At 46.0% G+C, this 11460-nt stretch overlaps 1 protein-coding gene across 1 annotated transcript; it reads left to right on the top strand.

The window, feature by feature from the left end:
* The first annotated feature begins 2755 nt into the window (after nt 1-2755).
* Nucleotides 2756-9535, top strand: LOC147268786 (uncharacterized). Its single transcript, XM_086192968.1, has 9 exons — nt 2756-2839; nt 5698-5822; nt 7199-7287; nt 7542-7644; nt 7805-7937; nt 8030-8181; nt 8267-8469; nt 8651-8797; nt 8973-9535. The coding sequence occupies exons 1-9, from the start codon at nt 2824-2826 to the stop codon at nt 9307-9309; spliced, it is 1305 nt and encodes a 434-aa protein (XP_086049094.1). The 5' UTR covers nt 2756-2823; the 3' UTR covers nt 9310-9535.
* Nucleotides 9536-11460: the final 1925 nt, after the last annotated feature.

Below are 11460 nucleotides of genomic sequence, written 5' to 3'. Positions count from 1 at the left end.
TCGAGGATTTGGACACGGTCGTCCTGGAAAGAGTGGCTTTCTTCCTTGAGGTGGAGGAAAACCGCTGAGTCCTGTCCTCCAGAGTTGGCTCTTCTATGTTGGGCCATGCGCTTGTTGAGGGGCTGTTTGGTTTCCCCTATGTAGAGATCCGTGCAGGCCTCACTGCATCTGACAGCGTGTACCAGATTGCTTTTCTGGCTGTGAGGGGTGGGATCTTTGGGGTGAACCAGTCTTTGTCTCAGAGTGTTGTCTGGTTTAAAAGACACAGGGATGCGGTGCTTATTATAGATTCTCCTTAATTTCTCAGAAACCCCTGCCACATAGGGGATCACTATGTTTTTTCTCCTGCCTTCTTCATCTTCCCTCCTCCTGGAGCTCTCCTCCTTTCTGGACCTGGAAGAGGATTTTACAAAGGTCCAGTCAGGGAAGCCACAAGTTTTAAGTGCTCTTTTCAGATGCTGCTGTTCTTTTTTTTCCGGCCTTGGACGCTGGTGGGGATGGTCTCCGCTCGGTGTTGCAGCGTCCTGATGACACCTAACTTGTGCTCCAGAGGATGGTGAGAGTCAAAAAGCAAGTATTGGTCAGTGTGGGTGGGTTTCCTGTACACATCCACCCTCAGGCTCCTGTCCTCTTGAATGTAGACGTCGCAGTCCAAAAAGGGCAGATGGTTGTCTTTCACATCCTCTCTGGTGAACTTGATGTTGATGTCTACCGAGTTGATGTGTGCTGTAAACGGTTGTACCTCCTGAACCTTAATCTTCACCCAGGTGTCATCAACGTATCGGAACCAGTGGGTGGGGGAGGGTCCACTGAAGGAAGTCAGGGCCCTCTGTTCCACCTCTTCCATGTATAGGTTGGCCACGATAGGAGATACGGGAGAACCCATGGCACAGCCGTGTTTTTGCCTGAAAAACTTCCCTCTGTACTGGAAGTAAGTTGTGTTCAGGCAAAGGTCCAGAAGTTGGCAGATTTGGTCCGGATTGAGGTTGGTCCTGTTGCTGAGGGTGTTGTCCAGCTGTAGGCGTTTCTTCACTGTTTCCACAGCCTCCACGGTAGGGACGCAGGTGAACAAGGAGGTCACATCGTAGGACACCACGGTCTCATCTGGGTCCAGCTTGAGTTCTCTAATCTTGTTCACGAAGTCCATGGAATTCTGGACGTGGTGGGGGGTTTTCCCTACCAAAGGGGCTAAGATGGTGGCGACGTGTTTGGCGATGTTGTACGTCACGGAGTTTATGCTGCTGACAATGGGTTGGAGCGGGTCACCTTCCTTGTGGATTTTGGGGAGGCCGTTCCTTCAGTGGACCCTCCCCCACCCACTGGTTCCGATACGTTGATGACACCTGGGTGAAGATCAAGGTTCAGGAGGTACAACCGTTTACAGCACACATCAACTCGGTAGACGTCAACATCAAGTTCACCAGAGAGGATGTGAAAGACAACCATCTGCCCTTTTTGGACTGCGACGTCTACATTCAAGAGGACAGGAGCCTGAGGGTGGATGTGTACAGGAAACCCACCCACACTGACCAATACTTGCTTTTTGACTCTCACCATCCTCTGGAGCACAAGTTAGGTGTCATCAGGACGCTGCAACACCGAGCGGAGACCATCCCCACCAGCGTCCAAGGCCGGAAAAAAGAACAGCAGCATCTGAAAAGAGCACTTAAAACTTGTGGCTTCCCAGACTGGACCTTTGTAAAATCCTCTTCCAGGTCCAGAAAGGAGGAGAGCTCCAGGAGGAGGGAAGATGAAGAAGGCAGGAGAAAAAACATAGCGATCCCCTATGTGGCAGGGGTTTCTGAGAAATTAAGGAGAATCTATAATAAGCACCACATCCCTGTGTCTTTTAAACCAGACAACACTCTGAGACAAAGACTGGTTCACCCCAAAGATCCCACCCCTCACAGCCAGAAAAGCAATCTGGTACACGCTGTCAGATGCAGTGAGGCCTGCACGGATCTCTACATAGGGGAAACCAAACAGCCCCTCAACAAGCGCATGGCCCAACATAGAAGAGCCAACTCTGGAGGACAGGACTCAGCGGTTTTCCTCCACCTCAAGGAGGAAAGCCACTCCTTCCAGGACGACCATGTCCAAATACTCGACAGAGAGGACAGATGGTTTGAAAGAGGAGTTAAAGAAGCCATCCACGTCAGGATAGAGAAACCATCTTTGAACAGAGGAGGTGGACTGCGACATTTCCTTTCACCTATTTACAACCAAGTCCTTTCAAAACTTCCCCAAAGAGCTCAGCTGAAAGACCCATGTGGAACGGCTGATGCCAGCACAGCCCATTAGCATCTGAGTGGTCGGTGAAACTCCCTACCGACCACCCCTGAAACTCCCTGACACCTCACAACGACTGTCATTTGGGGAGGCCAGGTGAGTCTCGGGAGGGTCGTTTCCACCACAATAGCACTGACCACTCCCACATAGGTTTATAAGCTGGAGTTTCCACACTCTTCACTAGAACTGAAGAAGCCTCTCGGATGAGAGGTGAAACGTCTTCAAGATAAACTTACGTCCAGTTGACCAGATTTTACTTCGCTTCGATCTAATGAGACTTTTCAAAGTAAACAGACTCAGAAATAAAGCTTTCCATCTACAATCTACAAACACTGGTCTGCCCAACAAATGTTTCCCATTGTTGTCCCAAATAGGATTTTCTATGTCACACAGCAAAGGTTTTTCAGGTTTGAGCAGATTTTCTGAGTTGAGTGGGGAACCCACGTGAAACGCCACAGATACCTGAGGAGCGCATGCGCACACGTGTCTGAACAGGTCCCGGAGCCGAGCGAAGTCTGCTGCTGGATAATCAGGATGACGGCGCCCTCAGGTACAGTTAAGCTAATTAACTTGAATGTGTGGTCGGGGTCTGGCGCTCTTTTGATATGTTTGAATATCATCCTTGTGTAGAGACATGATGTTGACTCATGGAAGCTAACGCTACGAGGGCTTCCATGGGCGTTGACTTTTGAAGTAGAATCGCGGACATAAGCGCCAATTAGCTTGCATGTTGTTTTATCCGGTGCTGCAGTTCTGTTTCGTCCCTGCTGACCGCCAGAGGGCGGTGCTTAAAGCACTGCATGTTCCCTTCACGCACGCGCAATCCGAGCACTAACACCAACAACGTCACCTGTGACACCCGGATGACCCGGAAGAGGCAACAATATCTTCCGGTGTCATCAGAGTTTTTTTTTTTCCTTTATTGAAATATACAAACAAACGAGGCACAAAGTGTCACTCAACGTCACATACATTTTGCCTGGGGTTGAGCATTTTCAATGTACATCTCAAACTTAAAATGATACTCATAAACAAAGACAACTAAAATAAAATCAATAAATCTCAGGGGCCATCTCATAATAACTGAAATGTTTCTATTAAGAAAATAATTTAAGGGCTCTCTTTTCTTTGAACTTCAAATTAACAGTATTTCTCTTCTTAATTCTTCTTGCTGAGATGGGGAAGGAAATGGTTAAATGGTAAATGGACTCAATTTTATATCACACTTTTCTACCTCAGCAGCACTCAAAGCACTTTACAGTGTCATCTCATTCACCCATTCACACACACACACTCACACACTGATGGTGGAGGCTGCCATGCAAGGCGCCAACCTACTCATCAGGAGCAATTATGGGTTCAGTATCTTGCTCAAGGACACTTCGACATGGTCACCGGGGTCGGGGATCGAACCAGCGACCCTTTGGTTCTGGACGGCCACGCTACCCCTGAACCATGCTGCCCATGCTGGAAAAAGCAGGGTAAATGAGTCTGGACAGACGATCCATTCTGGATGATAAAACTCTCCCAAAAATTGAGACGTCTCTCTGCAGCCACCTGTTCAGAATTGCCTCACACTTGGCCACGTTGCTGCAAATATTCATATTTTCAGTTGTTGTTTTATCCTCAGAGACAGCGATCCCCAAATATTGACTCTCTTTTTTAATCTTTATGTTATACAGATCTGGCCGCCTCTAATTTGGCGCAATCTCGTGCTGGGGCCCTGACCGGTCCGTGACGGTCCCTGCTCGGCAGTAGGCAGGTCCGTGACTGTAATGAGATCCCCCGCGATGACGTCATTGGCGCGGGGCCGAGTCGTAACGCCCCTAAGTGCCGTTTGTGGAAATTACCTGCACTGCTTTATCAGTCCACCAGGAGGAGCAGTCATTATAAGTGGTTACCGTGTGTGAAGACAGCGGCTCTACTGTCATGCCTGCAGCATTTAATGTATACATTAACCTCTTCATGTATTTTCAAGTCCTATCAATAGTTTCTACTCAAACAAACTGAATTTGTGTTACTGAAACGTGTCTTTTCTTTACATTCATTATGAAGTCTGAGTAAAGTGTACTTTTTAATAGCCTATTTTATTGTACTCATGTGATTGAGCTCAGACAAGTCAGTATCCTCACATTTTGTTCAGATTCAACTGTCAGCCAGAGGCTTTTGAGAATTGATTGATGGACTGCAGTGCTGAGGGAAGTTGATCTTCATTTTGTAGAAACAAAGTTGTGTCATCTGCCAGTTGACTTGTTCCAGTTTGTCCGTCCATACCACTCAACCCTTCAGTGGGACTACTTTTGATGAGAAGAGAGAATATTTCAGCAACCATTATGAACAATCATGGGGAGCTGCCGCACCCCTGCCGGATGCCCCTCTTAATCTCAAATCTGGGACAAGTGCCATGACCTCAAGCTACAGAACTGTTGATTCCATGATGTAACATCCCAATCATATCTAGAAATCTTCTTCCAAAACCCAAATGAGATCATGCTTTTAAAATAAATGTGTGCTCAACAGAATCAAGCGCTTCATCAAAATCCTCAAATCAAATAAAGCCCCTGTCTTGAACCATGTGACTGTCATCAAGCAGCTCCAGTTCAAGTCTGATGTTCTTGTGAATGAAGCTGCCTTTCAGGAAGCTGGATTGGGTCTCACTCATTCTAGAAGAGATGCCTTCTTCCAGCCAGCAGCAGCAGCACCTTGAAGAATCTTATAGTCTGTATGAAGCAGAGGGATCGGTCGAAGATGATCTCATCTTGGTTTGTCTTTTCCAGGTTTAGGGGTCAAAGTGATGAACCCCTGTTTCATGGTTGACATGAAGTGTTTTTCTCTAAACATTCTTTTAAGGCTTCAAATAGTCGACATCTTACATCCCTCCAAAAGCATTGCTAACAGTTGGTTGTGAGCCCATCTGTCCCTGGGGTTTGTTGAAGGCCATTTTCCAAAGAACTGTGTCCAGCTCCTCCATTGTGAGGTCCAACTCACACAGATCTCTAAAGGAGTCGTCAACACAAGGGAGAAAGTTCTCCATCTTATCAAACAGGATATCAGCATCGACTGCAGAGGAACTAGAGAATACAGATGGCAAGAAAAGGAGAAGACCTCTTTTTCTGTACTCCTCAAATCTTGGTTTTCTGTCCCATTAATCATTAGACTTGGAAGAGAATTTCTCTGCTGTCTGCTTTGTTCCAGATGACAAAAACATGAGGAATTGTTTTCTCCTGCTTCAATGCGCTTGGCTCTTGATCTGATGAAGGCTCCCTGAGCTCTCAAGATAAAGATCGTCTCATTCAAGTTGGAATTCCATGAATTTATTCTTCTCTTGAGAGTGGAGCTCTGCTTTATTACAACATATATTTATTTCCCAAAGTAAATGACTTTCATATTCTCTTTTTTCTTGTTTAGTTCTTCCACCAGCTTTTAGCTGGGTTACATTGAAGCCAAAAACCCCCACTGAGCCCCAGGGGGTCCCTCTCACCCATCCCAAACCAGTGCCAAATCTCATCCCACTGCGGCAAAATCCCAGACCAGTAAGACCCATTTATTGCCTTTGAATATTTCCGTCCAATTAGATGTGTACATGTACTTCTCTCTCATTGCTCAGCCAACACGTACATGCCATGACCACATGCTAGATTCTGAAAGGTGAAGCACAGTTATCAGTGTCATTCTCCAGCTGTCCAGTCAGCAGCCACAGCTGTGCAGGGAGGAAACCCAGCACTCATGTGTTCACCTCCTATTGAGGGCTCAGGATTTCACCATTTCATGAATGGCTGAAAGTGTCCTTTCTCCTCGCTCACCATTGTGTGGGTTGTTTAGGAATTCTACGTTTTTACAGTGTGTTGCTTTTCATGGGTAAAAATGCCAGTCATACGGTAAAAGAGCCTGCATGAGACTGTATATTAGTAGACGCTGTATTTGATACACCATTCAAAAGATTTGGGTTTCCTAGATACTAAAAAGCCAGAACAATGTTTCAAACGAGCTTGAGATGCTACAGAAGATCAACAAGCACAACTGTCAAAAGAAGAAAGTACAACTCAGCTTATTATCATCCCCTTTTATTATCCCCTACAAAAATTATGATATCTGAAAGGCTTGAATGATTGTCAAGAGATCCTGTGAGACAGAAACATGAAGCTCAAGAGCTGAAATATGTACATACACGCACGTGTGCTTTGACATCAGAGTCACTGCGTCAATCACTGTGCTTTCACGCTCGCTCTTGATTCACAAATGACCAGATTCTGAACTGCGTCAGGGTCATTCATCCATCCATCCATCCATCTTCTTCCACTTATCCTGTTAAGGCTCACGGGGGAGGGGGCTGGAGCCTATCCCAGCAGCTTTCAGGGCTGAGGCGGGTTTACCCTGGACAGGTCAGATCAGACTCATGCAATTGACAAATTGTGGTTGGAATGAGTTTGACCTCTTTGGTAATTTAGCATTTTCTGATGAAGACCTTATTAATATGTCAATATCAGTTGGGTTTTTAGTTCATTTTGGTTAAGTAGTTTATTTTGAAAATATTTGAAAACACCAAAATGAGAACATGTACATATATGAACAGGCAAAAAAAACTACATCCTTGCCAAAGCTCAAGCAAATCAAAAACCAGTAATTCTGAAAAAGTGAAAAATGGATTTAATGTTCAAAGAGATGAAGGAAGAAGTAAAAAAAAAAAGAAAATTGTAGTCTGACAGGTAAAGGTGACAGGTTGAGCCTCAAGCAACCATATTGGCATTGGTTATATTTCTACCTGTGGGCCTGCAGGTCCACTGGTTGCTGGGTTTGTATTGTGCAGGGCTTGGACTCTCCTCATACCTGCTCCCACTACGTAATTTCTTTCCTCAGTATGATAACTGTTCCCATGCATCAGTTAACCAAAAAGGTCTGATTCCTTTAGAGAGGCAGCAACACCTTAAAGACCACCAAAGCAGACACCCTGAGAAAAGAGGTGATCGAGAACCGTCAGGCAGAAGAGGAATTCCAGAGGTATGGCATGTAGTTTACCTTCAACCTGTTTGAGGAGGCTCCTCAATATGATCAGAGTTCTCTACAGGACACTGCTGGACTGAGCTGAAGCCTGTGATTTGTCTGAGGGAATTCTACATGCTGGCTGGTCCAATAATACCAGTAATGGATGGGATGGCCAGTGTGGATGCTGCTATGTGGAACTGAATTGTCTGGTTTTGAGATTTCTGTAAACCACTCTGTGTTAAGAGTAATTTCTCTGTGTGTTGACCCAGAATTCAGTGCCTGTTGGAGGGGGCAGGTGATCATAATCGAGGGCACATCACCACCAAGGAGCCATTTAGGGACCAGAAGGCTCCTCAACTCCAGGAAAAAGAGGTGGGTAAAGACCAGTAGACAGTTGGTGAAAATGAAGGTTACACAACACAAATACAAGGAGGATTAGCCAGAACATTTCTGCTCTCTGAACACCTTTTTAAAACAAGGGATTTTCATGTAAAAATGTGCTCCTTGTGTTTGTCTCTTTTTGGCTGCTCAGTTGATGCAGAAATACACAAAGAAATGGCTGCAGGAGGAAAGAGGAAGGAGAGACTTGGTGCGACAGGTGGCAGAGCGCCAAAAGAACTACAGAGTGGCAGAGGAGAAGTTGACAAAATCAAAGCAAAGTATTGGTAAGCTGCTAGACTTCACGTAGTATGAACAAGTATGATCATTTGTTGAAGAGATCCTTTTCATTCAAAGAATTTCTATGCAAATACCACAGTGAAAGAAGTCACTAAGAAAAATCAAGAGCTACTTCGTCAAGCACTGGAGGAGGCACAAGCAGAGCTCATCCTGAAATTTAGAGTAATTGGTGAAATCCTCACTATTAGTTCACTTCCCCAGAAGAGACTGAAGGCTCTTGATGGCACTGAGGTAAGTGAAAGAAAGGATTGGTGTCTTCTCACAGTTCACACACTTCCTTCCATGTGTCATGGTTTTCCCTTGTGTCCCATGCCAGCCTGCAGGCCAGGATCTCATGGAAGAGATGTCCCTGTCCGAGCTGCGGAAGCGGCTGTTCCACCTGAAGGAACAACAGAAAAAAGATGAGATAGAGAAAAACGAGCGTCTCAGGCAGAAGCTGAAGAAAGAAAAGCAGCAGGAGCAGGAGAGGTTGAAGAATATGACGCGCAAGAGAGAAGTGGCAAAGGCTGCTCCAGCCAGGTCAGGATAATAACATGGAACATGAATATTGCCATTCCTAGGGTCAGAGCCCATGTGGGCTGGGAGGGACCCATATGAGGAAGAGCTGTTCTGATTGCAATGTGTCAGATGCTTTCATTTGAGGAGGGTGAGCTCTGAGAGATCCAGCACCACAAAGTCATGGTTGTTTCGCATGTTCCAGGAAAGTGGAGGAGAAAGCCAGAGAGGAAGCGATGAAGCAGAAGCTGCAGAAAGAGAAGCAGCAGCAGCAGCAGCAGCAGCAGAAGAGCATCAAAAAGAGGGCCCTCGATGCCTGCAAGAGAGAAGAGGCAAAGGCTGCTGCAATCAGGTCAGGATGATACAGTCAAATATGAATGTACCCATGGCCAGAGGCCGAGTGGCCTGGGAGTGACCCATGTGAGGCCGAGTTGTTCCTGTTGCATTCAGACAGATATTTTGATTGGGAAAGGTTAAGCTCTGAGAGACCCAGCACCACAAAGTCATGGTAGTTTTGCATGTTGCAGGCAAGTGAAGGAGAAAGCCAGAGAGGAAAAAATGAAGCAGGATCAGAAGAAGAAATGTGTGGAGAAATTGCTGGTGAGTCAAAGGAAAAGGGAAATGGGTAGAGACAAAATCAAGCCAGCCCCCAGGCAGCATCAACAGTCTGATTCTAGAAAACAGCGCCAAGGGGCCAACGTTGCTGCCGACTCATTCCAACTGACACCGTGGGAAAATGGTGACCGTCTGTCACCAGGATTACAGTTCAGAATCTCCATCACCGACTCAAACCCAGGACCCATATTCTCCAGAAGACATTCATTTGATGGACTCGTGCTTTTACCCGGACGTGTTCCTCCTTGATACGGCTGCTTGTGATTGCCCTCCCTCTGCTGTGAGCAGATAAACACTGTGGGCTCCAGGTTGGAGGCCCTGGGTGTAAATGCCTGTGGCCTCCTTATTACTGGCTGCTACCATAGAATGGTTATCAATGGCCATCTGTGCACACAGAATTGCTGTTCCTATATGTTCCCGCTCAGAGACAGAGACGCTATTGCGCATGCGCGACTCTCGGCAGAGATTATAATCAAGTGAGATACCGTACTCTGTTGGAAAAACGCGTCTGGCGACAATAGTCGACGATGAATTCCATTGTCGACTATTTTGATTATTGATTTTTGTCGACAACGTCGACTAATCGTTGCAGTCCTATTCTGCAGTGGACCACAGGCCAAGGTCACATCCCACTCCTTCCATCAGAGAAGAAGGATTTTGCTGGAACAGTCAAGTTTCACCATGTCTGCAATGCAGGCTTTGGGCATCACAAAGTCTGTTCCCCTGTTGTGTCAGCATGTACCAAGACTGTTGTGCGACCTGTGAGGCATTTGAGGTCCGAGGACCAATTCAAAGAGCTTCTGAAGGAAGCTTTTCATCTCGGCCATGAATTCAACAATTTTAAATTCCATGAACTGCCTCTGTTTTCAGGGTTGAAGTTCAACTTAGAAGTTTAGCTCCAACTGCTACTGTGACTCCCTTCTCTTTTTAAAAACTACTACTGCCTCTTAGTAGTACTGCATGTGCATTCTAAGAGCTTGTCATAACTGTACTCCTGAACATACAAGACAAAAATTCAGGTTTGGAAGTAATTGGCCTCAACAAATAAACATTTAAAACCCATTTGTCAAATTTGTTGGTGTTCAACCGGTTAAACCCACAACGTTAGCATGTAGGATGGATGATTTAGTCTATAGGTCGACGCAGTAAAATAAATGTCTCGTCCGTGATGGTTTTGTAACATCAACAGCGGCCCTAAGGCCTGCCGTATCCTGCTCACTGAGGGCCCAATGAACAAGTGGAAGAATCCCTCCAGAACTGGTGGTGTCTGGCTCACTGGAAGTGTTGAAATCAAGATCCTCCACTTCCTACGTTAAAAAAAAGCAGATTTAAAAATCGGTTATAAAATCGGAGGACATGAAGTCAAACTACTAAGGCCAGCAGCTTCTGAGCTTCCTCCATGTGAACAGAGCTGATGCTATGCTGATGCATGAAGTATCGGCTCTTCTGTTTTCCCCCAACGTGGCCAAAGAGATGCAAGCCAAAACTTTTCAACTCTCTATCAAATATATTATGTAGAAGTCACCATGTTCAAAGTGCTGGTAGTTATATGCTGTGAATATATTGCATTTTAGTCATTTGAAGCATCACCTACCTAATTAAAAAAAAACTGTAATTAGCACCTCTGCCAGGTCTGGAGCATCAACAGCATTGTGGAGGAGTCCCATTGTCCACCGTTGTTGTGGGGACATATTTTGCTCTGTTCTGAGAGGGTGATGATCCCAACCCCCCTGAAGCCATGGAGATCCCTCTGCAGACGTGGAAGACATACATGCTGGGCACAGAACAGGTGGATGCTGTCAGAAGGATCTAGTAGACCTTCATCCCCAAGGCTATGAAGAACCTGGTGGTACAGGTTTGAAACTGCCATCCCAACGTCTCTATTCCGTTAAAAACCCATCAAAATCCCCTCAAGTTTGTCCAGTATATTTGGACCTTGTGACTCTGTGGAAGGAACATCTGACATGATTAATTCTATTGAATATTATTTTAAAAATGTATCCCTGTGATTCTGCACACTCTTTCCTGACAGGAAACTTCCCCGTCCACAGCCTCTTCTAGTAAACCTGCATCGCACTCTTCCCTCATTTTCCACTCCTTGGTCACCTCTCACTCTAAAATGATGGATCACACACAAGAACCACTTCAGAAGGTCACCCCCGGCCCTCCCAGTCAACGTACACCATGGGCACAATGAAGAGTGATAAACAACAACTACAGGAGCCTCAATGATCTGTTTTCTTATGACATCTGAAACGGTATTGGCGGTCGAGGTGGCAGCAGATGCACTGTCCATGGGCAACCTGCTTTTATTGTTGACCCACTCTTGGTGCCACTGCAGCCCAGGTTGCTGTGTCGGTGCAGAGACAGCGGCACACAGGTGGATGACCTCTTACAGGA

The sequence above is a fragment of the Aulostomus chinensis genome, chromosome 2 (assembly GCF_037954235.1).
Source record: "Aulostomus chinensis isolate RoL2024-O1b breed Wild chromosome 2, RoL_Achi_v1.0, whole genome shotgun sequence".
In the NCBI taxonomy this organism is placed as follows: domain Eukaryota; kingdom Metazoa; phylum Chordata; class Actinopteri; order Syngnathiformes; family Aulostomidae; genus Aulostomus; species Aulostomus chinensis.
Note: the sequence above shows the minus strand (reverse complement) of the source record. Positions and strands in the feature narration are given on the sequence as shown.